The sequence below is a fragment of the Perca flavescens genome, chromosome 2, assembly GCF_004354835.1.
Source record: "Perca flavescens isolate YP-PL-M2 chromosome 2, PFLA_1.0, whole genome shotgun sequence".
In the NCBI taxonomy this organism is placed as follows: domain Eukaryota; kingdom Metazoa; phylum Chordata; class Actinopteri; order Perciformes; family Percidae; genus Perca; species Perca flavescens.
Window position 1 is genome coordinate 5,819,427 of NC_041332.1, and position 25,938 is coordinate 5,845,364.

Sequence of the window (25,938 nt, forward strand, 5' to 3'; positions counted from 1 at the left end):
TAAGTTAAAAAAGCAGATCTGTTTTTGTGCTTTTGTCACTGGGAATATTCCACAGAAAAATACTCATAAGTATATGTTTAATCCTATTATTATAGTCCTTAAAATCCATATCCATAAATGTAAATTCACAGGGAAGAAACTATGATTTATTGCGTTATTTTTTTTCTTATTTGTAAAATAATAATAAAGTCTAATAAGAGTGTGCAATTTAATTTTCAAATAGTTAGAAATTGCATTATAATTTTAAGTGGGACCTACGGTATTTATTTATTCCTACCACAGGCAATAGGCTACAACTTGTTAACACTTCATCACTGAGTGTTAGCTTTGGGATCAATAAAGTCTGTCTAATCTAATCTACATATTGCTTGCATAAATGGAAAATTAAGCTGCATTGTTTCTACTGCATTATCTGTAAAGTGTCTTGAGATAACTCTTGTTATGATTTGATACTATAAATAATTGAATTTACATTTGAATAAGCGTAAAAAAAACATCGAAAAAAGCAACAAAAAGCGATTTTTTTTCTTCAAATTGTCATTAAATTACATTATTTTAATATAGTCATTGAATGCCTATACACGCATGTGAAAATGAAAATTATATAATTATTGCATTTCAAATTTTACTCACAAATCTCATAAATCTGTGGAACATTATAACGCATTTGTGTAAATACAATTTTTACATTACATTATCATTTTAATAAAGTACCATACAGGCTTCCATGCCATAGACTGTAAATATGTATATTATATTCATATGTATACAGTCTATGTTCAAAGTGTAAGAAATAAACGTTACAAACAAATCAGACAAAGCCGATCTGGGTTTGATTAGCTTTGTCTGTTGAAGCTGAAAACGCATTGAAGACGCAGTTTAGATGGAACATGTTAACGAGGAACTGAGCCCTAGTTTGTGTTTAGTTGTCTAATATCTCCGTGAGTCCACAGCCGCTGTGTCTGGTAGGTTTTCTCGAAAGTTTAGCAGCTGCCCAATGTGCTGTTTACGTTCACGTTCTCCTTTTAAAAGCTCAGCGTTAGCTTAGTTAGCTTAGCAGAGTCTGGAGAGAGCAAACCAGACAGGCATGCTGCTGTAGCGGTTGTTTTGAGCCTCTTTTGGCAAGACTGTTTTAATGTACTACATAATGTACACAAACTTTTGTCATTTCCTGCCACCAAAGCTTTGATTAGGTCCAGTCAGAGATATACTATGTTTATTTAGTGGTCTTCTGTCATGCTTTTAGGTTGTAGGAAGTCTTATTTACAAGTACATGTTATTTTGTATGGAGGGTTTTCTATTGGCAGTCTAATCTCATCTACACTTTATGTATGAAGCACCTTTCATGCAAACATGTACTGTAGTGCTTCACGGAGCAAAATTAAAACACAGATGGAAAGAAAGACAAAAAAATTACAACAATAAGACATTAAAAAATGTATAAATAAAAGCCAACAGAAAAAATCTTAAAAAAAAAACACCAGGGTTAAAGGTCCCATATCATGCACGTTTTTAGGTTCATACCAGTGGTGTAGTCTAATGTATTGTAGTGGGTATACTGTACTTTATATGTAAGCTTTCTTAGTGTGTAAGGTCTCTGTTGTGTATGTGAAAGATAAATTTAGCACAAAAAGTAAGGAAATTTGTGTTTGGTGGATTATTTCTCTGTGGTAACAATGCTTTTTGGCAATACATGTTATACTGTTGGAAAGCTTGTTTAGTTCCTTTTCAAATGGGGCCCCATTTGAAAAGGAAAATGCATTTGTGGGATGAGCAGCAGCGCTGAGTATGTGGGTTGCACCCATGAAAAATTAGCCACATCTTCTCTGCCAATGCCAAACAGCTTATTCTGCCGTTGACTCCTTTGGTGGATTGGATGATTGAAGTTTGAAGAAACAAGACATATTGGCAATTGAACAATGTATTCATTTCAACTGGAGCCGGGAGCCTCGGTAGCGTATGGAAGAACCATACACAGCCACGACAGCCTGGCACCTCCTCCTCATGCTGGTCACCCGCCTGGTCACGCACTGCTGTGGGATGGTGTCCCATTCTTCAACCAGCAGTCCTGACCTCAAACCCATTGAACACTTGTGGGATCAGCTTGGGCGTGCTGTTCGTGCCAAAGTAACACAACCACGTCGGCTGACTTGCGACAAATGCTGGTTGAAGAATGGGATGCCAGTGTGCGATCAGGGTTACCACAGAGAAATAATCTACCAAACACAAATTTCCTTACTTTTTGTGCTAAGTTTATGAACCCTATGTAAGAAATCTTCAAGTAAAAAAAACGTATCCGAAGCAAGGGTCGAAAGCAGTCAAAAGGAGTCGAGCAGAGGGCGTCGTGTGCTGTACACATTGTTAAGTACCTGAAGCGGATTTGTGATATTTGTCTGTATGAATTAAATTGACTTCAAGTTAATTCATCAAGTTCGAAGAACCCAAAATTATGTCTTGCTTAACGTGTCTGGCCCACAGTCTGAAAACTCAAACCACTTTAATTTACAACAAAGATAACAAGAAAAGCAATACATTCTTTGGAATTTGGAAAGGTTGAACCAGAAATGTTTTTTTTTTTAATTGATAACTGAAGAAAGTTTGACGCCAGTCATCAGCTGAGTACCTGCCCTGTGGCTAATGAAGTACTCCCTCAGCCGCTGACCGCCCTGTGTTTCCTGACGCATGTCTCTGCAGCCCGGAGTCATGCTGCCGTTAAAGGAGAAGGATAAACCGATCGTCCAGAAGCTGCTGTCGGCCGGCTGCTGCGCTCGCTGCGTCCTCAGGTTCTGCTGTGTCACCGTCCAGGCTGCCTACAGACAGCCCCAACAGGTAACACTCACCTTCTGTACTTGGATAGATGGATGGATAGATGGATAGATAGATAGATAGATAGATAGATAGATAGATAGATAGATACTTGCGATCGATCCCCAAGTGGAAATTCAAGGTCCCAGTAGCTTAAAGACATCACACACAACGTACACATACGTCATTAACAGGTTGATAAGATGACAAATCCACATGAATAATATGGACAATAAAAGAAAAGATACTAAATCAAAAATCCACATGAATGTACTGAGGGATGTATAAGCATGAGAGGCTTGCAGTGACAGGGCAGGGACTGATGAAAAGATTTAAATATTTTGGGAAAGCACCAATAGTCAACACTACAATATCGTTGCGGTATCGATATTGGGGTATTTGGTCAAAAATATCGTGTTATTTGATTTTCTCCATATTGCCCAGCCCTAGGTTCATGCATGCTGCATGCTTATTGGCTCACTTTCGCTAATGAGATTTCGGTATTGACATGTGGTATTGAATGACCAGGCATTTTTCAATACTCGATACTATGGAGGCAATTCGGTCGGTGCCTAAAAGATATCGAAGTTCGGTTCCCTCTTCCTAATTATAAATGTGTTTAAAACTGCTGGTGTCCCTCTTAATGCATGTGTAATTTTTTTTTTCCATCAGGATACACTGAAAGAACTTCGAGCTTTCATCAGCGACGCAGAGGACAGCAAATCAAAAGATTCAACAGTGGCAGAGTCCACAGAAGGAAAGGACAATGATGCTGCAGTATCAGAACCCCCGAGTAAACGAGTGAAACTGGAGCCCAGCGGGACTGATCCTCCGTCAGAGCAAGCTGCTGATGCTGATGCTGGTCCTGCTGATGGTCCTGCTGCTGCAGTCAAACTGGAGGACGAAGAGCCATGTGTGTGTGTGGTGTGTTTGGGGATTTTACAGGATCTCTGTGGCCCGACCCCGGCCGTGAAGGTGTGTGTGCGCTGTAAGATATCAAAGTTCCATGGTGTCCGATTGTATCGTGGATCAGATGGACTTGATGTTTCTGTTCTACGTTCACAGATAGCGGAGAAGGTGAAGGCCGAAAGGTACGAGTTCGACACCCTGGTGCTGTCTGTGTCTCTGCCCGCTCAGCTGTGTGTCCGCGAGGTAGGTAGGGGTGTGTGTGTGTGTGTGTGTGTGTGTGTGTGTGTGTGTGTGTGTGTGTGTGTGTGTGTGTGTGTGTGTGTGTGTGTGTGTGTGTGTGTGTGTGTGTGTGTGTGTGTGTGTGAGAGATTGATGGATATGATATGTCCACACACTGTGTGAGTGACGGAGGTGTGTTTGTGTGTAAAGGAGTGAGGTGTGTGTGTAGAGGAGTGAGGGAGGTGTGTGTGTGTAGAGGAGTGAGGGAGTTGTTTGTGTAAAGGAGTGAGGGAGGTGTGTGTGTGAGTGAGATTGATAGATATATGTCCACACACTTTGTGAGTGACGGAGCTGTGTTTGTGTGTAAAGGAGTGAGGCAGGTGTGTGTGAGTGAGTGACGTAGGTGTGTTTGTGTGTAAAGGACTGAGGTGTGTGTGTGTAGGAGTGAGGGATGTGTGAGTGAGTGTGACAGGGTTTGTGTTTGTGTAGAGGAGTGAGGGAGTTGTGTGTGTGTAGAGGAGTGAGGGAGGTGTGTGTGTGTGTGTGTGTGTGTGTGTGTGTGAGAGATTGATAGATATATGTCCACACACTGTGTGAGTGACGGATATGTGTTTGTGTGTAAAGGAGTGAGGCAGGTGTGTGTGTGTGTGTGTGAGTGAGTGACGGAGGTGTGTTTGTGTGTAAAGGAGTGAGGCAGGTGTTTGTGTGTGTGTGTGAGTGAGTGACGGAGGTGTGTTTGTGTGTAAAGGAGTGAGGTGTGTGTAGGAGTGAGGGAGGTGTGTGTGTAGAGGAGTGAGGGAGGTGTGTGTGTGTGTGTGTGTGTGTGTGTGTGTGTGTGTGTGTGTGTGTGTGTGTGAGTGAGTGTGACGGGGTGTGTTTGTGTGTAGAGGAGTAAGGGGTGTGTGTGTGTGTGTGTGGAGGAGTGAGGGAGTTGTGTGTGTGTGTGTAGAGGACTGAGGGAGTTGTGTGTGTGTGTGTGTGTGTGTGTGTAGAGGAGTGAGCGAGGTGTGTGTGTGTGTAGAGGAGTGAGCGAGGTGTGTGTGTGTGTGTGTGTGTGTGTGTGTAGAGGAGTGAGCGAGGTGTGTGTGTGTGTGTAGAGGAGTGAGGGGGAGTGTGTGTGTGTGTGTGTGTGTGTGTGTGTGTGTGTGTGTGTAGAGGAGTGAGCGAGGTGTGTGTGTAGAGGAGTGAGCGAGGTGTGTGTGTGTAGAGGAGTGAGCGAGGTGTGTGTGTGTGTAGAGGAGTGAGCGAGGGTGTGTGTGTGTGTGTGTGTAGAGGAGTGAGCGAGGTGTGTGTGTGTGTAGAGGAGTGAGCGAGGTGTGTGTGTGTGTGTGTGTGTGTAAAGGAGTGAGGGGGAGGGAGGGAGGTGTGTGTGTGTGTGTGTAGAGGAGTGAGCGAGGTGTGTGTGTGTGTGTAGAGGAGTGAGCGAGGTGTGTGTGTGTGTGTGTGTAGAGGAGTGAGCGAGGTGTGTGTGTGTGTATAGAGGAGTGAGCGAGGTGTGTGTGTGTGTGTGTGTAGAGGAGTGAGCGAGCGAGGTGTGTGTGTGTGTAGAGGAGTGAGCGAGGTGTCTGTGTAGAGGAGTGAGCGAGGGTGTGTGTGTGTGTGTGTGTGTGTGTGTGTGTGTAGAGGAGTGAGCGAGGTGTGGGTGTGTGTGTGTAGAGGAGTGAGCGAGCGAGGTGTGTGTGTGTGTGTGTAGAGGAGTGAGCGAGTGTGTGTGTGTGTGTGTGTGTGTGTGTAGAGGAGTGAGCGAGTGTGTGTGTGTGTGTGTGTGTAGAGGAGTGAGCGAGGGTGTGTGTGTGTGAGAGGAGTGAGCGAGGTGTGTGTGTGTGTAGAGGAGTGAGCGAGGTGTGTGTGTGTGTGTGTGTGTAGAGGAGTGAGCGAGGTGTGTGTGTGTGTAGAGGAGTGAGCGAGGTGTGTGTGTGTGTGTGTGTGTGTGTAGAGGAGTGAGCGAGGGTGTGTGTGTGTGTGTGTGTGTGTGTGTAGAGGAGTGAGAGGTGTGTGTGTGTGTGTGTAGAGGAGTGAGCGAGGTGTGTGTGTGTGTGTGTGTGTAGAGGAGTGAGCGAGGTGTGTGTGTGTATAGAGGAGTGAGCGAGGTGTGTGTGTGTGTGTGTAGAGGAGTGAGCGAGGTGTGTGTGTGTATAGAGGAGTGAGCGAGGTGTGTGTGTGTGTGTGTAGAGGAGTGAGCGAGCGAGGTCTGTGTGTGTGTGTGTGTAGAGGAGTGAGCGAGGTGTGTGTAGAGGAGTGAGCGAGGTGTGTGCGTGAGTGTGTGTGTGTGTGTGTAGAGGAGTGAGCGAGGTGTTGGTGTGTGTGTGTAGAGGAGTGAGCGAGGTGTTGTGTGTGTGTGTAGAGGAGTGAGCGAGCGAGGTGTGTGTGTGTGTGTGTGTAGAGGAGTGAGCGAGGTGTGTGTGTGTGTGTGTGTGTAGAGGAGTGAGCGAGGTGTGTGTGTGTGTAGAGGAGTGAGCGAGGTGTGTGTGTGTGTGTGTGTGTGTGTGAGCGAGGGTGTGTGTGTAGAGGAGGTGTGTAGAGGTGTGAGCGAGAGGTGTGTGTGTGTGTGTAGAGGAGTGAGCGAGGTGTGTGTGTGTGTGTGTGTGTAGAGGAGTGAGCGAGTGTGTGTGTGTGTGTGTGTGAGAGGTGTGTGTGTGTGTAGAGGTGTGTGTGAGGTGTGTGTGTGTGTGTGTGTAGAGGAGTGAGCGAGGTGTGTGTGTGTGTGTGTGTGTGTAGAGGAGGAGCGAGGTGTGTGTGTGTGTGTGTGTGTGTGTGTGTGTGTGTGTGTAGAGGAGTGAGCGAGGGTGTGTGTGTGTAGAGGAGTGAGAGGTGTGTGTGTGTGTGTGTGTGTGTGTGTGTAGAGGAGTGAGCGAGTGTGTGTGTGTGTGTGTGTGTGTGTAGAGGAGTGAGCGAGGTGTGTGTGTGTGTGTATAGAGGAGTGAGCGAGGTGTGTGTGTGTGTGTGTGCCTTGGAAAGATAAATTGCGGTCCCGTTAATGGGTGTTTTTATTTAATTTGTATCCCGCAGCAGTCCTGTTGGCTTCACGTAAAGAAGGAAATGAGGTAAATCAATGTTGTCTTGTCTCCTGCATTTCAAACGTCATACTTTATCAATACACAGATGCCAAGTATCAATCTTTTATTAATTAAATTGCAGATGACAAATTAACTTTTTGTTTGTTTTTTCAGTCTACTAGAACGAACAGAAGTGTATCTTTTTAGACAAAAAGGATGTTGACAAAGTTTTCTTTAGGGGACATAATATTAAGTTTAAAAAGGTATTACATTGCAATATATCGCAGAATATTGCAATTCGTTTAAAATCTCCTATGGTGATTTCCACCCTTAGTGACATCCTGTTGTGGTCTTTAACCCCCCAAATGTAGTACACGTAGACTTTAAATTTCACAATCACGGTTTTCGGTCAGATTGTTAATAGATGTCAACGTTTCCAAGCGAACTTGAAGCCAATTTCACGGAGAGAGAGAGAGAGAGAGAGAAAGAAAAAAGACGGAAGAATGTACAGTAAGCTGTTCCACAAACTCCCGGGCAGTTCAGTGCTTTTGTTTGGTGTTTTAAAGTGCTCATATTATGCTTTTTGGCTTTCCCCCTTTCCTTTATTGTGTTCTATATCTTTTCTGTGCATGTTATAGGTTTACAAAGTGAAGAAGCCCAAAGTCCCCCCCCAAAGGGACTTACCATCTCCAACAGAAAACACTGTTCACCAACTGCTCCAAACAGCTCTATTGTAGTCCAGCCTTTACTTCAGAGACCAACGTGGTCACTTTGGAACACACGTTATAATGCTCGCCTAGCTGCTAGCATGGTACGCCCTCATACTCTACTTCTGACTGGCTAGTAGTCCTTACCTAGGTACTGTCAGGGCCCTCATACTCTGCTCCTGACTGGCTAGTAATCCTTACCTAGGTACTGTCAGGGCCTCATACTCTGCTTCTGACTGGCTAGTAGTCCTTACCTAGGTACTGTCAGGACACACCCTCATACTCTGCTTCTGACTGGCTAGTAGTCCTTACCTAGGTACTGTCAGGGCCCTCATACTCTGCTCCTGACTGGCTAGTAGTCCTTACCTAGGTACTGTCAGGGCCCTCATACTCTGCTCCTGACTGGCTAGTAGTCCTTACCTAGGTACTGTCAGGGCACGCCCTCATGCTCTGCTTCTGACTGGCTAGTAGTCCTTACCTAGGTACTGTCAGGACACGCCCTCATACTCTGCTTCTGACTGGCTAGTAGTCCTTACCTAGGTACTGTCAGGGCCCTCATACTCTGCTCCTGACTGGCTAGTAGTCCTTACCTAGGTACTGTCAGGGCACGGCCTCATACTCTGCTTCTGACTGGCTAGTAGTCCTTACCTAGGTACTGTCAGGACACACCCTCATACTCTGCTTCTGACTGGCTAGTAGTCCTTACCTAGGTACTGTCAGGGCCCTCATACTCTGCTCCTGACTGGCTAGTAGTCCTTACCTAGGTACTGTCAGGGCCCTCATACTCTGCTCCTGACTGGCTAGTAGTCCTTACCTAGGTACTGTCAGGGTACGCCCTCATACTCTGCTTCTGACTGGCTAGTAGTCCTTACCTAGGTACTGTCAGGACACGCCCTCATACTCTGCTTCTGACTGGCTAGTAGTCCTTACCTAGGTACTGTCAGGGCCCTCATACTCTGCTCCTGACTGGCTAGTAGTCCTTACGTAGGTACTGCACATGTGCGACTCCCAACAAAGATGGAAGAGAAGTTAGATGTCTCACTCTGTAGCTAGAACGGAGAGCTCAACACACAGGGTGAAAAGAGGAGCTGCAGCAATGTGCAGTACAACAAAAATATGGTGTTTTTAAAAAATTAAACCTCATAAACCTATTCTGGTACAACCTCTAAATACAATTATGAACCTGAAAGTGAGCATAATACGAGCACTTAAAAACTTTACTGTGGCAGCGATAGAGGCAGTGATGTTTCCTGTTTCCTGTACGGGACTTTCACACCGCCTCAAAACACACCGACAAGTGTGATCGCCGGTTCCATGATTGGCCACCGCAGCGTAACATCGGGTTGCCATGCCGTGTGTCTGTGTCTGTGTCTGTGTCTGTGTCTGTGTCTGTGTCTGTGTCTGTCTGTGTGTGTGTGTGTCTGTGTGTGTGTGTCTGTGTCTGTCTGTGTGTGTGTGTGTGTGTGTGTGTCTGTGTGTCTGTGTGTGTCTGTGTGTGTCTGTGTGTGTCTGTGTGTGTCTGTGTGTGTGTGTGTGTGTGTGTGTGTGTGTGTGTGTGTGTGTGTGTGTGTGTGTGTGTGTGTCTGTGTGTGTCTGTGTCTGTGTGTGTGTGTGTGTGTGTGTGTGTCTGTGTGTGTGTGTCTGTGTGTGTCTGTGTGTGTCTGTGTGTGTCTGTGTGTGTCTGTGTGTGTCTGTGGCTTTAAGCGTTAACTCTTGTTTACTCACTCAGAGAGAAGAGCATGGCGGTCGACAAGGACGACATCATACAGGTGAAGGAGGTCTTTAAGTGGGTCATGCAGGGCCTGGTCGCCAAGGAGCTGGGGGGCGTTGCCGTGGTTACCAGGGTAAGCAAAAAAAAAAAAAAAAAAAAATGTCTACAATAATTTACAAACTGAGCATTTAAGCTCCTTTCTCACTTTGCGTTTTTCACAGCCAGTCTTGGGATATAAAAGCATTTCATTTCTATTTTTTTTTTTTAGAGTCCGTTCGAGGTCGGTGTGGGGTTCACTCACCCGGAGACGGACGCCGACTGCCACTTCCTGTGAGTCCGAATATCTCTGGAGATCTAGAGAACGCTGTGATGTTTCGTTTCTGACTTTAGATGTTTGTTTAAAAAAAAGCAGAATTCAAGTTACATTTATGGCTCATCGCTGATATGTGGGGAAATATCTGGAAATGAGATGAAGACTTTAACAAATGCTGAGTCCAATGAGTTCAGACTAACGCAGCTTTATTCACACAACAAACAAACTTTCATGAAAGGGAGAACAGTTGACATGCACCAAATGTATATGCCAAGGTTTCTCTCCTAGAAAGGAAGATAACCATGTGTGCACTAGGTCTGGGCGATATATCTATATTATATTTATTGTGAGATGAGACTAGATATCGTCTTAGATTTTGGATATCGTAATATCGTGATATGACATAAGTGTCTTTTCCTGGTTTTAAAGGCTGCATTACAGTAAAGTGATGTAATTTTCTGAACTTATCAGACAGTTGTAACTGTTCTATTATTCGCCTTTACCCACTTAGTCATTATATCCACATTACTGATGATTATTTATCAAAAATCTAAGTGTGAAGATATTCTGTTAAAGCACCAACTGTCAACCCTAGAATATCGCCGCAATATCGATATCGAGGTATTTGGTCAAGAATATCGTGATGTCTGATTTTCTCCATATCGCCCGGCCCTACCAACGACATATATACAATATTTGCTGATGTCTTAAAGTCAACGTAGGGCTGGGTGATATATCGATATATAAAAAATATGTCGATATATTTTTAAATGAGATATGGAATTAGACCATATCGAATATATATCAATATAGTTCAAATGTGATCCTTGCTCCAAGCAAGCTGCTGACTCCTTTTGGATTGGCCTCTTTTATTTTATAGGCTTTTTATTTAAGATATTTTTTTTATTTAAATGTGCACCTTATGGAGCTTTGATTTAAAAAAAAAAAAAAAAAAAAAAAAAAAAGGTACTCCTGTTGTTATACAGTATTTATGTTTACATTATATTGTTATTTGAACTGCTGAGCATTCAATCATGAACAAGGTGAAGAAACCTGTTTATTATTTATTCATTTGATTTTGCAACTGTTCACTGAAATAGCCGGTTTCTATGAAACTACTTGTGACATGTCATATTTGGCTTTGACTTTGACTGAACTGCTCTCACTTTGCGGAAAGAAATATCGGGATATATATCGTATATCGATATTAAGCCAAAATATATCGGGATATAACTTTTGGTCCATATCGCCCAGCCCTAGTGTGCACACTCCTAAGAGCATGTACCCATAGTGTCTCTACGAACATCAAGATAACTCCTCCTTTATAGTTTTTGTCCTCACACAATCCAGGCTTTGTATTTCAGTGCAACAGTTTACTTCCAAACTACACCTTTTATTATATGGCCGATGCTCCTAATAGATTCTCACTTTCCAATCTATTCCTGTCGGTGAAGGTTGTCCCCCAGACTAACCTTCTTGTGTACCCTACATACAAGATATGAAATACATTTGAAACATGTAGGCTGAACTATCCGACCTACCAATCACCTTTTATCAATAGTGCGCAGGTCAACCAATTGATGTCCTAGATATTTCTGTCAGCCCCAGGCGTGATTATTCTTTAAGGTGAGACTGAAACCAAATGATGTTCTGTCCTCCTCGCAGGGCTTCGACGTGTGCCGACTGCTTCAAACCCACCAAGAACAAACAGGTGAGGAAGCTCGGAGGGAAAGGGTTCTGAAGACTTCAGAAGGGGGCCCCTATCTTGCACTCGGCGCAGCGCAAAGCCCGATGCAAGGGCCTTTGCTAGTTTAAGGGCCGGGACACAGGCCGATTATCGGCCGTGGGACAGTCTGGCGAGGTCAGTGACTCGAGTCTGTTCGGTGTGTCCCGTGCCGTCGTCAGTCTGAGGGGGGGGAGGGGGGGGGCTGTTGGCGTTCATTTTTGGCCGACCTGACATATTCGGGCGGCGGCGGGACTCACCCGGAAATGACGAGCGGAATGAGGTGACTAGAGTCTCTCAAAATCTGACAAAAATCTTTTAAACTGACCTTTGTTGAGCTGAAATGAAGACAGATTCAGCAAACACACACACACACACACACACACACACACACACACACACACACACACACACACACACACACACACACACACACACACACACACACACACACACAATTTCTCGCTTAAAAGTGTTTTCAGAAACCCGTTTCAGTGAACTATTTTAGTACAATATGAGATCGTATTCTGAACAAGCAGCCATGACAGTCTGAATTTCTGGAAAATAACAAACCCATGTGACGCGTTCGTCCAATCAGCTGCCGGTTTTCATTTCTTGGGCGACATTACAGATTAGCGCCGCCTGCTGTTATAGAGACGTATTACGTCTCGTTGACCTCGACGGGGTTTTCTGTCAACTGTCGCCCGTCGGTTATACGTGTCTAAACCTTAAGACCGACGCAAGTGTCAATTTCCCGTCGTGCGCCCGCGTCATTTAAATAGCATAGTGAACGCGGTTCTTTCGTTAAAGTATAATTTTGGACCCATTTTTACACGAGCCACATATCCCGAGAACATTTCTGACTCTAAAATGGCATTTTTTCCAGACTTTGAAACGAGGCCACGCCCACTTAGGAGATATATATATATATATATATATATATATATATATATATATATATATATATATATATATATATATATATATATATATTATATATTTTATATTTTTTTTTTTTGTTTTGTTTTTGGTCTCTTTGTGCAGTCTGTGTTCACCAGGATGGCCGTGGTCAAAGCTCTGGAAAAGATAGCTGATGCCAAATTCCTAAAGTAAGCATCATCTTCATATCTCAGTTCTTTACCTATAAAGTGCTGTTTGAACTGAATATTGTTGGTTTCTTTCCAGACATTACGCTTCACCACCAGCACAGCCGACCAGCAGCTGCAGCCCTCAGGATGTCCAGTGTCTCCACGCGTCTGTCTTCGTAGCAGGTACTATATATATATATATATATATATATATATACACAATTATAAACACATTTTTGTTTTTGCCCCCATTTTTCATGAGCTGAACTAAGACTTTTTCTGCGTACACAAAAGGCCTATTTCTCTCAAATATTGTTCACAAATCTGTCTAAATCAGTGTTAGTGAGCACTTCTCCTTTGCTGAGATAATCCATCCACCTAACAGGTGTGTTAAGATGGTTAGACAGCAGGATTATTGCACAGTTGTGCCTACAATAAAAGGCCACTCTAAAGTTTTATTGTATTGGGGGGGTATGAGGGATATTTATTTATTTATTTATTTATTTATTTTAGGGCTGCCCATGACTAAAGAAGTTCTTAGCCAACTAACACTTATATGCAGGGCTTTGAATTGACACCCTGAATCTGAGTCTGATGCTGCTCCATTGGGCTGTGATGATGGGGCGTGTTTCATCCGAACCAGGAAAGAAAATGCCTCTGCACTCGATTGGATAGACCTACAACCAATCAGAGCAACAGATAGACCTACAACCAATCAGAGCAACGGAGTACGTGACGTTGCCGAATCCCGTTGGAAAGACGGCAAAAACATCTTTCCGATCGGCAAACGCCTCGATCGCTGTTCTCTGTTCCTCTTTTAAAATCAATGCGCTGTCGATATATTCTGTAAAAGAAGCCATGGAGGAATCTACGCATCTCAATTCTCCAGCAACGACTGTCTTTGTTGTAAACAAATTCAGCCCAAGCGCTCTTTGGTGACGTGGTTGATTACGTTACGGTTGATCATCTGTCCATCATCGTATAACGCCCGCCCCCTGACAATTTGATTGGTCCGAACTGCTCTGGATCGAGCATAGTTGCTCCACAATGGATCAAGTCCAGACCGGACTTCCACGACCTCAAATGTTGTGGGCGGGGCTAAGTTCGGCTGGCATCCAGGCTACGATTGTGTCTATTTTCCGCTAAGAAATGTGGGCGGGTTTTGTGTGCGCTTGTCTTGGAAACGTAATCTTTATCTGGCAACACTGCTTGTAGTACTAATCCTACATTTCCCATGAACAACTTTGTCGTGACGTGTCTTACGACTGTTTGCTACGTGTCTAGCGTGCGTGGTACCCTGACACGGAGAAGACGAACGGAACGGAGCCAAACAAACCAGAGGAGCTGAAATGAAAGAAAAGTTAGTTAGGAAAATAAACAAACGCGTAGAAGAGCAAAAGAGGAAGGCTGCAGAGACAGGTGACACTGAAGCTAAAAGAGGAGGGGAAAAGAAGTGAAAAATCTGATTGGCTGGTAACTTTACCCGATACTAGCCCTGTTGGCGGGTGATCAAAAAAGTTTATTTCTAAGCTCATATGATTTTTGTCGACTAATCGAAAAGTTGATTTAATCAACAGATCTGTAAAACTGAGTTTCTCCACAAAGAATCGTGCAAAAGCACCACTTTCAATCTTGTGTTTTACCAGAGATGTGCAGAGAAGTTTCTCGGAAATAATTCATTCAGCACGAAAAAGCATTAAAAGATGACTAAACAACTGAAGAAATCTTAGCCGACTTAGAGCAAACGCGGACTAATCGACTGGGGGGCAGTAGGGTTGGGGAAAAAAATCGGTTTGATTTAAAAATCGAGTTGGTAGGTAAAATCGAATCATATCTTTAAAAATGAATTTTTTTAGATTTTTTTTTCAGTCCAAATACAGTATAAATAATTTGGATGTTTAACAATCTTTGTTGCACACCGCACAGTGACTTTTCACTTAGAGAAAGGGTTTGCCTTTGCAATTTATTTTATGTTGGTGCACTTTAATTAAATACAATAAATATATATTTTTAAAATATATTTACAGTTCTCAGTTATTTTGTTTTAAATGGAAGGGGGTAAAAATCGCAGCCCTACAAAAGAAAACATGTTTTCACATTTAGTGGTTTAAATTCAGAATCAAAAGTAGGTGATTTCTTTTTTTTTTTTGCGTCCTGATCTTCTTCCTGTTGTCCAGGCAGGTACAACAAGTTCTGCCGCAGTCTTCCTCAGACGCCCTGGGTGATCGACGGCGAGCGGAGGATGGAGTCATCGGTGGAGGAGCTGATCGCAGCGCCCCTCCTGTCTTCCTTCAGAGCCGACGGTGCGTCCTCACTGGGGGCCCTCTTTTAACGATCCGGGCGCACGGCGGCAAGCGCCTGGCGCAGGTGCATTCAGGGCGTGTCCAAATCCACTTTTGCTAGTTCGACGGTGGAAAAAAAAAAGGGTCCGTGCGCCGGGCGCCTGGTTCTAAAGGGTTGTCCTTAGTGTCTTCATTAAATAGAGGTGTGTTTTGGGCGTAACATGCGATAAACCAATCAGAGATCATCTCCCATCCCCTTTAAAAGCCAGGCGCGTTTGGACCTTGGAGCATTGCTGTTATGATGGAGGATTTGCACCCTAATATTTTTATTTGTAATCTTCTGGGTGTGTGTGTGTGTGTGTGTGTGTGTGTGTGTATATATGTGTGTATATGTGTGTATATGTGTGTGTGCTGCTGTGCGTCCCTCTGTGTGTAACAAGCATTAGTGTGCGCGCGCTGTGCACGAGCCTAGGAGCATTGTACTAACGCTCTGTTAAAATAACAATGAAATGCTGCGTCATTGACTTCAGACCAGGTTTTTGTTGGTCAATGGCGCGATCACTTCCCGCTGCCTCATGATAGCAATACGTCCAGAATGCACCTGAACACACCTCTCTGTAAGACCAGCACGCCCAGAATGCACCTGAACACACCTCCCTGTAAGACCAGCACGCCCAGAATGCACCTGAACACACCTCCCTGTAAGACCTGCACGCCCAGAATGCACCTGAACACACCTCCCTGTAAGACCAGCACGCCCAGAATGCACCTGAACACACCTCCCTGTAAGACCAGCACGCCCAGAATGCACCTGAACACACATCCCTGTAAGACCAGCACGCCCAGAATGCACCTGAACACACCTCCCTGTAAGACCAGCACGCCCAGAATGCACCTGAACACACCTCCCTGTAAGACCAGCACGCCCAGAATGCACCTGAACACACCTCCCTGTAAGACCAGCACGCCCAGAATGCACCTGAACACACCTCCCTGTAAGACCAGCACGCCCAGAATGCACCTGAACACACCTCCCTGTAAGACCAACATGCCCATGGGCGCACAGATAGGCGCAGGTGCATTTGCTATTTAAACGACGTGGGCGCTGGACGGGAAATTGACAACTGGGTCGGTCTTAAACTAGCAGAGACTTGCGTCGGGCTTTCCGGGTGCAAGATAGGACCCCGGAGCTGTAACAATACCACATTTTGCTGTACGATTTATTGTCTAGGGAAATAATTGCGATTAACAATATAATTGTGTCTTTCAGGTAAATTCTAAATTACTTTTTCAAGCAAATAAAGTTTTGAAAGAATCCCGGGATACATCTATTGGTTTTATCACTGTCATGCGACCCAGATAGTGTAATAACAGGAACACAGCCTATGGAGTAAACAACGCCTCTTTGTTATCTATTACATAGAATGTTTTTCTTAAATGAACATACAATTGACAATTACCATCAACATTCATACCTCTTAGCACTTAGGCTTATGTCCTTTTCTATATATGTACTTCTTGTAATGCCACTGCTTTTAGGTATTTTTTAAATCTTCTAAATGATTTGTAATAGAGCAGACTTAGAGTTATGTTGTAGTGCTTATTATTCTTGTTTTATGAAATATCTGTATTGACTGCATGAACCTGACTGAATCACCGTGTTATTTACCGCCATGCGAGCCACGAATTAAAGCTTGGCTGATCTGACGACTGGATGGCTCCGAACAGCGTCGAATGCATCGTGATAATTTTCTTCTTCTGTCGCAGAGTTTAATTTCTCCTCGTCTGGCCGGGAGGACGTGGACGTCCGGACTCTTGGAAACGGTGAGCCACAAATGTCTCTTCGGTGTTTTCCCAAGGTTTGTGGAAGACTTAGGTTAGGCCTGTAACAATTATTATTTTTTTTTTTCTCATTTAAATTTTTATTGAATTCTTAATAGCAGCGTATATAAGTACAGGGTTGGTCATACATTTTGGAATCTTGGCATAAACATATGACATGTCACATAGGAAAAATAGGAGGAAGGGAGGAAGGAGGAAGACGCTATGCTGTATTTAGTCTCTGCTTTGGCCTGTAACAATTATTTCATAATTGTCTGATTGTCAAATAAATTTTTATTAACATAGTCGCGGTTTCTTTGTTTAACTGCAATTAATTGCTGACTTTAGCTAAGGTCTTAAGGCGTGTGACTGGTAGCTGTTGATTTAGATTAGATAGGCCATATTGTAATTATAGAAGTGATTATTGGTCAGACTAAATTTTTTAATTATTATTTCAATTGTCTGTCTTTGGCACTTGACCCTAAACACGTTCATAGCAACAAAAAGTGTTGGGGGGGAAATACAGTTAGAAAATGTGTTATGATAATAAAGAGGCCTTCATAGGCTGTGTATTTGTGTTTTTACATTATCTGGGTCACATGACAGTGATGTATAAGTTAAGTACAATTTGGGATTGTTACAGCTCTAACTTATGTGCACACATATTGAGTCGGGGAAAGTGTGATGGTTTTCAATAGAATACAATTTGCAGTTTCACATCGTTTTGAGCCGTTATTATGACAAAATCTGGGTCTAAAACGTTGGAAAAAAGCTACAGCAGCTAATCCATGAATAAATAACTTAAAAAGCTTAAAGTAAAAACTTGCTGAAGAAGTTCACTGGGCACCAACTACAGTCGTTAGATCTGAGAAAAACTGCAGAGGAGACTTGTCACCTGAAATGTGAAGAATGAGAAGAATGTTGTCGTCTTCTTCCCGATTGGCAGGTCGTCCGTTTGCGATGGAGCTGCTGAACCCTCACCGGTCCCGACTCAGCCGAGTGGAGATGAAGCTGCTGCAAGAGGTCTTCTTCATCAACGCACTCCCAAAACTTCATCCTCCTTCTCGCAACCTGCTTCTAAAACACTCCGCTGATCTGCTCCTGAGCAACATATCTCAACCATTGCAGCCAGAATTTGGCCGTGTTTGAATAGTTTTACTTTTTTATTTTTTTTTATTTTGAGAAGGTGGATATCTTTCATGCATCCATCCAGATGTTTTCCTGCTGCTCCTTACATATAAAACCCCCAGTCAGGGGCAATGAGAATGTGACACTGATACGGTGCCTTGCACAAGTGTCAACCCCAAACCAAAGTAGGCTAGCCTGAAGAAAGCTTGAAACATTTTTTTTAAATTTCAGTTTTTCTGAATCACCGAGGTAGTTAACTCGTAAAAACAGCCCTGCTTTAACCATGACCTGGTTGTCTTTCCGAGTCAAAATTGAAAATGAACTATTTGTGGTGGTTTATCAGACGCTTTTTTCGATGCTTTTAACACTTTTTGTAACATTTTTCTCAACGCTTCTTTAAATTCATGGTCAATAAACCTAATTTTATGACATTTTAGCAAATGTTTTAGTTAAAAAAAAGCTGAAATTATGAATTATTTGGACTGGGTGAAGATCAGAGGATGTTGAATCCATCTTTGAAACCATTAAAACATTATTTTTCAAATGCTATAAAATTAAATAAAAAGACCCCAAATTGAATGGCAATAATCATCTTTTTTTTTTTAAATGTATGGGTTCCGTACATCCATGCATCCATATTATTTTTGGGCAATTTGTTTGAAATAAACCCATATTTCTGATGTTAAGAACTTAGAAAACGGGTCAAATTTGACCCGAGGACGACACGAGGGTTGAATGGATGCATCACGCTTCCGTAGTAAGATGACGTGAAAGGCGCCCATAATTACAACAAGTTATTACTATTCTAATATAATCTCTCCAGCGGGTTCTGACTCAGTCGTACCAGCTAAACATGTCAAGAAAAAACCTCCGATGGACAGGCGATGGATGCCTGACCCACCTGAAGTGGCTCTTTAGCATCTGAGCTCCCTCCGGATGTCTGAGCTCTTTTAAAGCATGTGATTGGATGAAATACTCTGATTTTGGGAAGCATGAATATCCGCTGCAGATTTCCCTGGTAGTTTCTGAGATATTTTACTCTGGATAGAAGTGTTGGAGCTGACAGAGCTGCAGCATTGATGTCCTCACGTCACTAACTCTGTTTTTGTTGTGTGTTTAGACCATTAACAAGTCTTCGGACAAAATCCGAGTGAGAGACCTGCAGATTGTTTCCAGGTGAGAGGATCTGAAGCTGTGAAACGACCCTAAACTTAACTGCAGCTGCGTTATTAAATATGCATTTCAATAAATGAAACCTGAACTGACCTGCAGGGAGGCCATGAGTCGGATGAAGGAGGGAGAGGAGGAGAAAACCAAGACGTACACGGCACTCGTCTGGACCCAGAAACCCATTCAGAGTGAAGACATCGCCTTCATCGACCACATCAAGGTCCCTACAACACACACACACGCCACAGGCACACACACACACACACACACACACACACGCCGCAGGAACACACACACACGCACGGACACACACACGCCGCAGGAACACACGCACACACACACACACATGCCGCAGGAACACACGCACGCACGCACACACACACACACACACGCACGCACCGCACGCAAACATGGCACGCGCACATACACACATGCACACACACACACACACACACACACACACACACACACGCCACAGGCACACATGCTGCAGGAACACATGCTGCACGAACACACACACACACACCGCACGCAAACATGGCACACGCACATACACACACACACACACGCACGCATGCACACACACACACACGCGCAGGCACACACACACACGCCGCAGGCACACACACACGCCGCAGACACACACACACGCCGCAGATGCACACACCGCACGCACATACACACACAGCACGCACACACAGACACGCCGCAGACGCACACACCACACGCAAACACAGACCCACATACACAATGCACACACCGCACACGCACACACTGCATGCACACACCGCACGCACGCACACACACACACACACACACACACACCATACGCACACACACACCACACACAAAACACGCACTCACAATCCCACACCGCAGGGTTTAATGTTGTGGTTTCTTTCCACTTGTCCGGTCAGGCGAGTGGAAAAAGAGTTCTACTTGTCCAAAGTCAGTTTTGCGTCAAAGTAAAAAATAAAAAAATAAAAATAAAAGCATTAAAAAATACGTCAACAACTTCTCCTAAAAGCATTTGGGAGCTGTAGTCTGGAGCGAGCCTATAAACCAGGAGTCACCAACATGGTGCCCGCGGGCACCAGGTAGCCCCCAAGGACCACATGAGTAGCCCTCAGGCCTGGTCTAAACATGGAAATTGAATATTGGTATTATCTATTTCCCATCTTGTTAAGTCATTGTTGATAATTATTGTGAGAAATCATTAACATGATCAGTGTCTTCACATAGATGAGCATCATTAATCATTAATAATCATATATAACTAAAGGCAAACTGAGCACATTTTGTTATTTCAGAAGAGTGTTTCAAACCCTTCGTATGACTCAATACCCATGCTGCTGTAAACTAAAGGAAACCTAACCGGTAAGCAGTGTAAAGATTTTAAAATAGGCGTAACGTGCTCTCCTTCTGCTCTTAGTCAGCACAATTTTTAGTATTTATTGATTTTAAAGCTATTAAAAGGTCTGATATTGTGACTCCAGGTGCTGAGTTTCTAGTTGGTGAATCTGAGTTTGTGTTATAATCAGTTGTACGACAAGTGTGGAAGCTCTTATTGACCGGATGAAGATTAAAATCTAAAATAAACTCGTTGTTATTCCCATCAGGATCTGACCCTGGACCAGAAGACCCCTCTGAGGGTTTTGCACCGCCGGGCGCTGGCCGTTCGCCAGCGCGTGGTCCACAGCATGAACACCCGCTTCCTGGACTCCCATCACTTCTACCTGGGGCTGAAGACGCAGGCCGGCACGTATCCTGCATATATTATTATTATTATTATTATTATTATTATTATTATTGTACAGTACAGGCCAAAAGTTTGGACACACCTTCTCATTCAATGCGTTTCCTTTTTATTTTCATGACTATTTACATTGTAGATTCTCACTGAAGGCATCAGAACTATGAATGAACACATATGGAATTATGTACTTAACAAAAAACTGTGAAATAACTGAACACATGTCTTATATTTTAGATTCTTCAGAGTAGCCACCCTTTGCTTTTTTTGATAACTCTGCAAACCCTTGGTGTTCTCTCAATGAGCTTCATGAGGTAGTCACCTGAAATGGTTTTACCTTCACAGGTGTGCTTTGTCAGGGTTAATTAGTGGAATTTGTTCCCTTATTAATAAAAAAGCAAAGGGTGGCTACTTTGAAGAATCTAAAATATAAGACATGTTTTCAGTTATTTCACACTTTTTTGTTAAGTACATAATTCCATATGTGTTCATTCATAGTTTTGATGCCTTCAGTGAGAATCTACAATGTAAATAGTCATGAAAATAAAAAGGAAACACATTGAATGAGAAGGTGTGTCCAAACTTTTGGCCTGTACTGTACGTAAAAAGAAACCCATATTTCTGAGATAGAAATTTAGAAAACGGGTCAAATTAGCCCCAAAGACAACACAAGGGTTAGACCCCTAAGGACCCCTAAGCTGACCGAGAGAGACAGAGTAGGGACTTTTGAATGTTTGAAAAAAATAAACTTTCAAAACACTGCACTAACTCTGAGGAACCCCTGGGGGTCACAGACCCACTGTTGAATATCTCTGGCCTGAAATGTTTGATGCCGTCACATGTCGGCCCTTTGCTCCTGAACGTCAGTTCGCCAGTTACATCAAAGAGTTTGTCCACGGAGACTTTGGTCGCACGAAGCCCAACCTGTGCGTTCTGCTGAAGACGGACACAGACATCCTGGAGCTCGACGTGGAGGTGAGACCAAAAACGATCAAATCTGAGATTATCATCCATTCAGACATTTTAAAATCTCTACTATTTAGATGATACATACTGGAAAAGACTGAAAAGACATACTGCAGCTGGGCGCGTGCCTATTTCTACGATTTATTTCTTCAAAATTAGGCCCTATATGTTCCCACATTTCTAAGATTTCTTTCAAAATTAAGCCCTATATGTTCCCACATTCCAAACACTAACCCTAACCCTTACACGGCCTAATTTTAAGAAAAATCTTAGAAATTTGGGAACGTAGGGCTCTGGGACAATTGGGCTGTGGGACCATAGGGCTGGTAGACACACTAAAAGTCCTGATTATTTACACGGAGTCTGGTGGAGTTATGCTGGCTCTATACACGCTAAAAGTCCTGTTTATTTACATGGAGTCTGGTGGAGATATGCTGGCTCTATACACGCTAAAAGTCCTGATTATTTACATGGAGTCTGGTGGAGATATGCTGGCTCTATACACGCTAAAAGTCCTGATTATTTACATGGAGTCTGGTGGAGTTATGCTGGCTCTATACACGCTAAAAGTCCTGTTTATTTATATGGAGTCTGGTGGAGATATGCTGGCTCTATACACGCTAAAAGTCCTGATTATTTACATGGAGTCTGGTGGAGATATGCTGGCTCTATACACGCTAAGTCCTGATTATTTACATGGAGTCTGGTGGAGATATACTGGCTCTATACACGCTAAAAGTCCTGATTATTTACATGGAGTCTGGTGGAGATATTCTGGCTCTATACACGCTAAAAGTCCTGATTATTTACATGGAGTCTGGTGGAAATATGCTGGCTCTATACACGCTAAAAGTCCTGATTATTTACATGGAGTCTGGTGGAGATATGCTGGCTCTATACACGCTAAAAGTCCTGATTATTTACATGGAGTCTGGTGGAGTTATGCTGGCTCTATACACGCTAAAAGTCCTGATTATTTACATGGAGTCTGGTGGAGATATGCTGGCTCTATACACGCTAAAAGTCCTGATTATTTACATGGAGTCTGGTGGAGTTATGCTGGCTCTATACACGCTAAAAGTCCTGTTTATTTATATGGAGTCTGGTGGAGATATGCTGGCTCTATACACGCTAAAAGTCCTGATTATTTACATGGAGTCTGGTGGAGATATGCTGGCTCTATACACGCTAAGTCCTGATTATTTACATGGAGTCTGGTGGAGATATACTGGCTCTATACACGCTAAAAGTCCTGATTATTTACATGGAGTCTGGTGGAGATATTCTGGCTCTATACACGCTAAAAGTCCTGATTATTTACATGGAGTCTGGTGGAAATATGCTGGCTCTATACACGCTTAAAAGTCCTGATTATTTACATGGAGTCTGGTGGAGATATGCTGGCTCTATACACGCTAAAAGTCCTGATTATTTACATGGAGTCTGGTGGAGTTATGCTGGTTCTATACACGCTAAAAGTCCTGTTTATTTACATGGAGTCTGGTGGAGATATGCTGGCTCTATACACGCTAAAAGTCCTGATTATTTACATGGAGTCTGGTGGAGATATGCTGGCTCTATACACGCTAAAAGTCCTGATTATTTACATGGAGTCTGGTGGAGATATGCTGGCTCTATACACGCTAAAAGTCCTGATTATTTACATGGAGTCTGGTGGAGATATGCTGGCTCTATACACGCTAAAAGTCCTGATTATTTACATGGAGTCTGGTGGAGATATGCTGGCTCTATACACGCTAAAAGTCCTGATTATTTACATGGAGTCTGGTGGAGATATGCTGGCTCTATACACGCTAAAAGTCCTGATTATTTACATGGAGTCTGGTGGAGATATGCTGGCTCTATACACTCTAAAAGTCCTGATTATATACACGGAGTCTGGTGGAGATATGCTGGCTCTATACATGCTAAAAGTCCTGATTATTTACATGGAGTCTGGTGGAGATATGCTGGCTCTATACACGCTAAGTCCTGATTATTTACATGGAGTCTGGTGGAGATATACTGGCTCTATACACGCTAAAAGTCCTGATTATTTACATGGAGTCTGGTGGAGATATTCTGGCTCTATACACGCTAAAAGTCCTGATTATTTACATGGAGTCTGGTGGAGATATGCTGGCTCTATACACGCTAAAAGTCCTGATTATTTACATGGAGTCTGGTGGAGATATGCTGGCTCTATACACGCTAAAAGTCCTGATTATTTACATGGAGTCTGGTGGAGATATGCTGGCTCTATACACTCTAAAAGTCCTGATTATATACACGGAGTCTGGTGGAGATATGCTGGCTCTATACATGCTAAAAGTCCTGATTATTTACATGGAGTCTGGTGGAGATATGCTGGCTCTATACACGCTAAGTCCTGATTATTTACATGGAGTCTGGTGGAGATATACTGGCTCTATACACGCTAAAAGTCCTGATTATTTACATGGAGTCTGGTGGAGATATTCTGGCTCTATACACGCTAAAAGTCCTGATTATTTACATGGAGTCTGGTGGAGATATGCTGGCTCTATACACGCTAAAAGTCCTGATTATTTACATGGAGTCTGGTGGAGATATGCTGGCTCTATACACGCTAAAAGTCCTGATTATTTACATGGAGTCTGGTGGAGATATGCTGGCTCTATACACGCTAAAAGTCCTGATTATTTACATGGAGTCTGGTGGAGTTATGCTGGCTCTATACACGCTAAAAGTCCTGTTTATTTACATGGAGTCTGGTGGAGTTTGGTGATGGTGATTTCGGGGCTATTTCATGTTAAACAAAAAGGATCTTACTCTTTAACAAAAAGGTCCATCTCTGTAAGGATCCTTTCCATAATGTTGTCAGACACTTACGATAATAATCTGAGCCTTTCAGCGGCAACAACAGAACTTTTAGTGGACGGAAATCGACGGTGCACAAATGTTGCGAATGGTTACATTGCACATTCACATGCTGCCTCCCCTATACCGTCAACTGTCACAGCCTGTTGCCGATTTGCTGGAATTGTGTGGTCTGTTTGTTTTCACACAGCCAGCCTATGGTATTAACATCAGATTTTTTTTTTCAGCACACAGAAAATAGAGAGCTAGAGCTACGGGCCACATGACTATGCAGATATTTGCTGAATTTGACAGAAAGTTTAGATATTAGATTAACATCACTTACTATACTGTACTTTAAATGTGCTCCGTGTTGAACGCTGGGTGTATGTGGGTGTTTCCTCTCAGTCTGTCGACGTGGACTGGCCTCCGTCCATACAGGAGTGAACGCCACCGCTGCCGGCCTCGTCCTGTTTCTGAGAGGCCACAGGTTCGATCTCCATGAGAGCGAGCTGGTGATCGGGATCGGGAGCGCTACACCGAACCCACGGAGCACGGTTCAGGGTGTCTGAGACTGAAAACGCGATGTAGGTGAAGAGGAAACCTGCATCACACGGTCCTCTCTTTATGTTCAGGTCCTGGACTGTATCTTCAGTTGTATTACAGAAAATTTCCAATGGCACTTTCTAGTGGTTCTGTTATTAGTTTCAGTTGATTACTGCCACTAAGACAATTATTTTGTTGTTAAGTTTTCTGAAATGTGATTATTAAAGGTGCTCTAAGCAATGTCACACATTTTTGAGGCTACAACCTTTTTTTGTCACATACAGCAAACATCTCCTCACTATCTGCTAGCTGCCTGTCCCCTGAACACACTGTAAAAAACATCTCCTCACTATCCACTAGCTGCCTGTCCCCTGAACACACTGTAAAAAACATCTCCTCACTATCTGCTAGCTGCCTGTCCCCTGAACACACTGTAAAAAACATCTCCTCACTATCCACTAGCTGCCTGTCCCCTGAACACACTGTAAAAAACATCTCCTCACTATCTGCTAGCTGCCTGTCCTCTGAACACACTGTAAAAAAACATCTCACTATCTGCTAGCTGCCTGTCCCCTGAACACACTGTAAAAAAAACATCTCCTCACTATCCGCTAGCTGCCGGTCCCCTGAACACACTGTAAAAAAAACGCAGTCTCGGTAGACAGCCCAGGCTCCACAAACACTAACAAAAACATACTGGGCCAACCTGCACCACCAAACATAACAAACAGCATTCCAGCCAATAACCGACAAGAAGGATTTGGGCAAAAGGGAGGGGGACGGGAGGAGGAAGAGGGAGGGGTGAGCTTAGCCTCCGTTTGGTTTAAAAATACTTTGAACGTCGTCAAGAAGTGACATAACCCAACGTCACCTTTTAAATATGCAAATGAGGCATTATCTAACGTTAACTTTTGGTGAATTTAGGAGAAATCTACTTTGACAAATTGACAAAGTGTAGTAGTA

At 43.4% G+C, this 25,938-nt stretch overlaps 1 protein-coding gene across 2 annotated transcripts; it reads left to right on the forward strand.

Moving 5' to 3' along the window:
- Positions 1-836: 836 nt before the first annotated feature.
- Positions 837-25,226, forward strand: pus10 (pseudouridine synthase 10). 2 transcript variants are annotated; one of them, XM_028568395.1, is made up of 18 exons: positions 837-965; positions 2,695-2,829; positions 3,478-3,780; positions 3,871-3,957; positions 6,943-6,977; positions 9,366-9,480; positions 9,616-9,677; positions 11,326-11,371; positions 12,428-12,492; positions 12,569-12,654; positions 14,649-14,774; positions 16,521-16,577; positions 17,521-17,597; positions 18,823-18,878; positions 18,975-19,092; positions 20,492-20,634; positions 21,501-21,600; positions 24,838-25,226. In XM_028568395.1, the coding sequence occupies exons 2-18, from the start codon at positions 2,704-2,706 to the stop codon at positions 24,874-24,876; spliced, it is 1,641 nt and encodes a 546-aa protein (XP_028424196.1). In that variant the 5' UTR covers positions 837-965; positions 2,695-2,703; the 3' UTR covers positions 24,877-25,226. The 2 variants fall into 2 exon arrangements, with proteins under 2 accessions (XP_028424196.1, XP_028424204.1); XM_028568403.1 differs by having other exon boundaries at positions 6,946-6,977.
- Positions 25,227-25,938: the final 712 nt, after the last annotated feature.

Bases quoted from the DNA above. Each gene is read 5' to 3' on its own strand.
- pus10 (XM_028568395.1), top strand. From the start codon at position 2,704: ATGCTGCCGTTAAAGGAGAAGGATAAACCGATCGTCCAGAAGCTGCTG. The intron at 3,958-6,942 runs GTAGGTAGGGGT...TGTATCCCGCAG, and splicing joins CTCAGCTGTGTGTCCGCGAG to CAGTCCTGTTGGCTTCACGT. The intron at 18,879-18,974 runs GTGAGAGGATCT...ACTGACCTGCAG, and splicing joins GACCTGCAGATTGTTTCCAG to GGAGGCCATGAGTCGGATGA.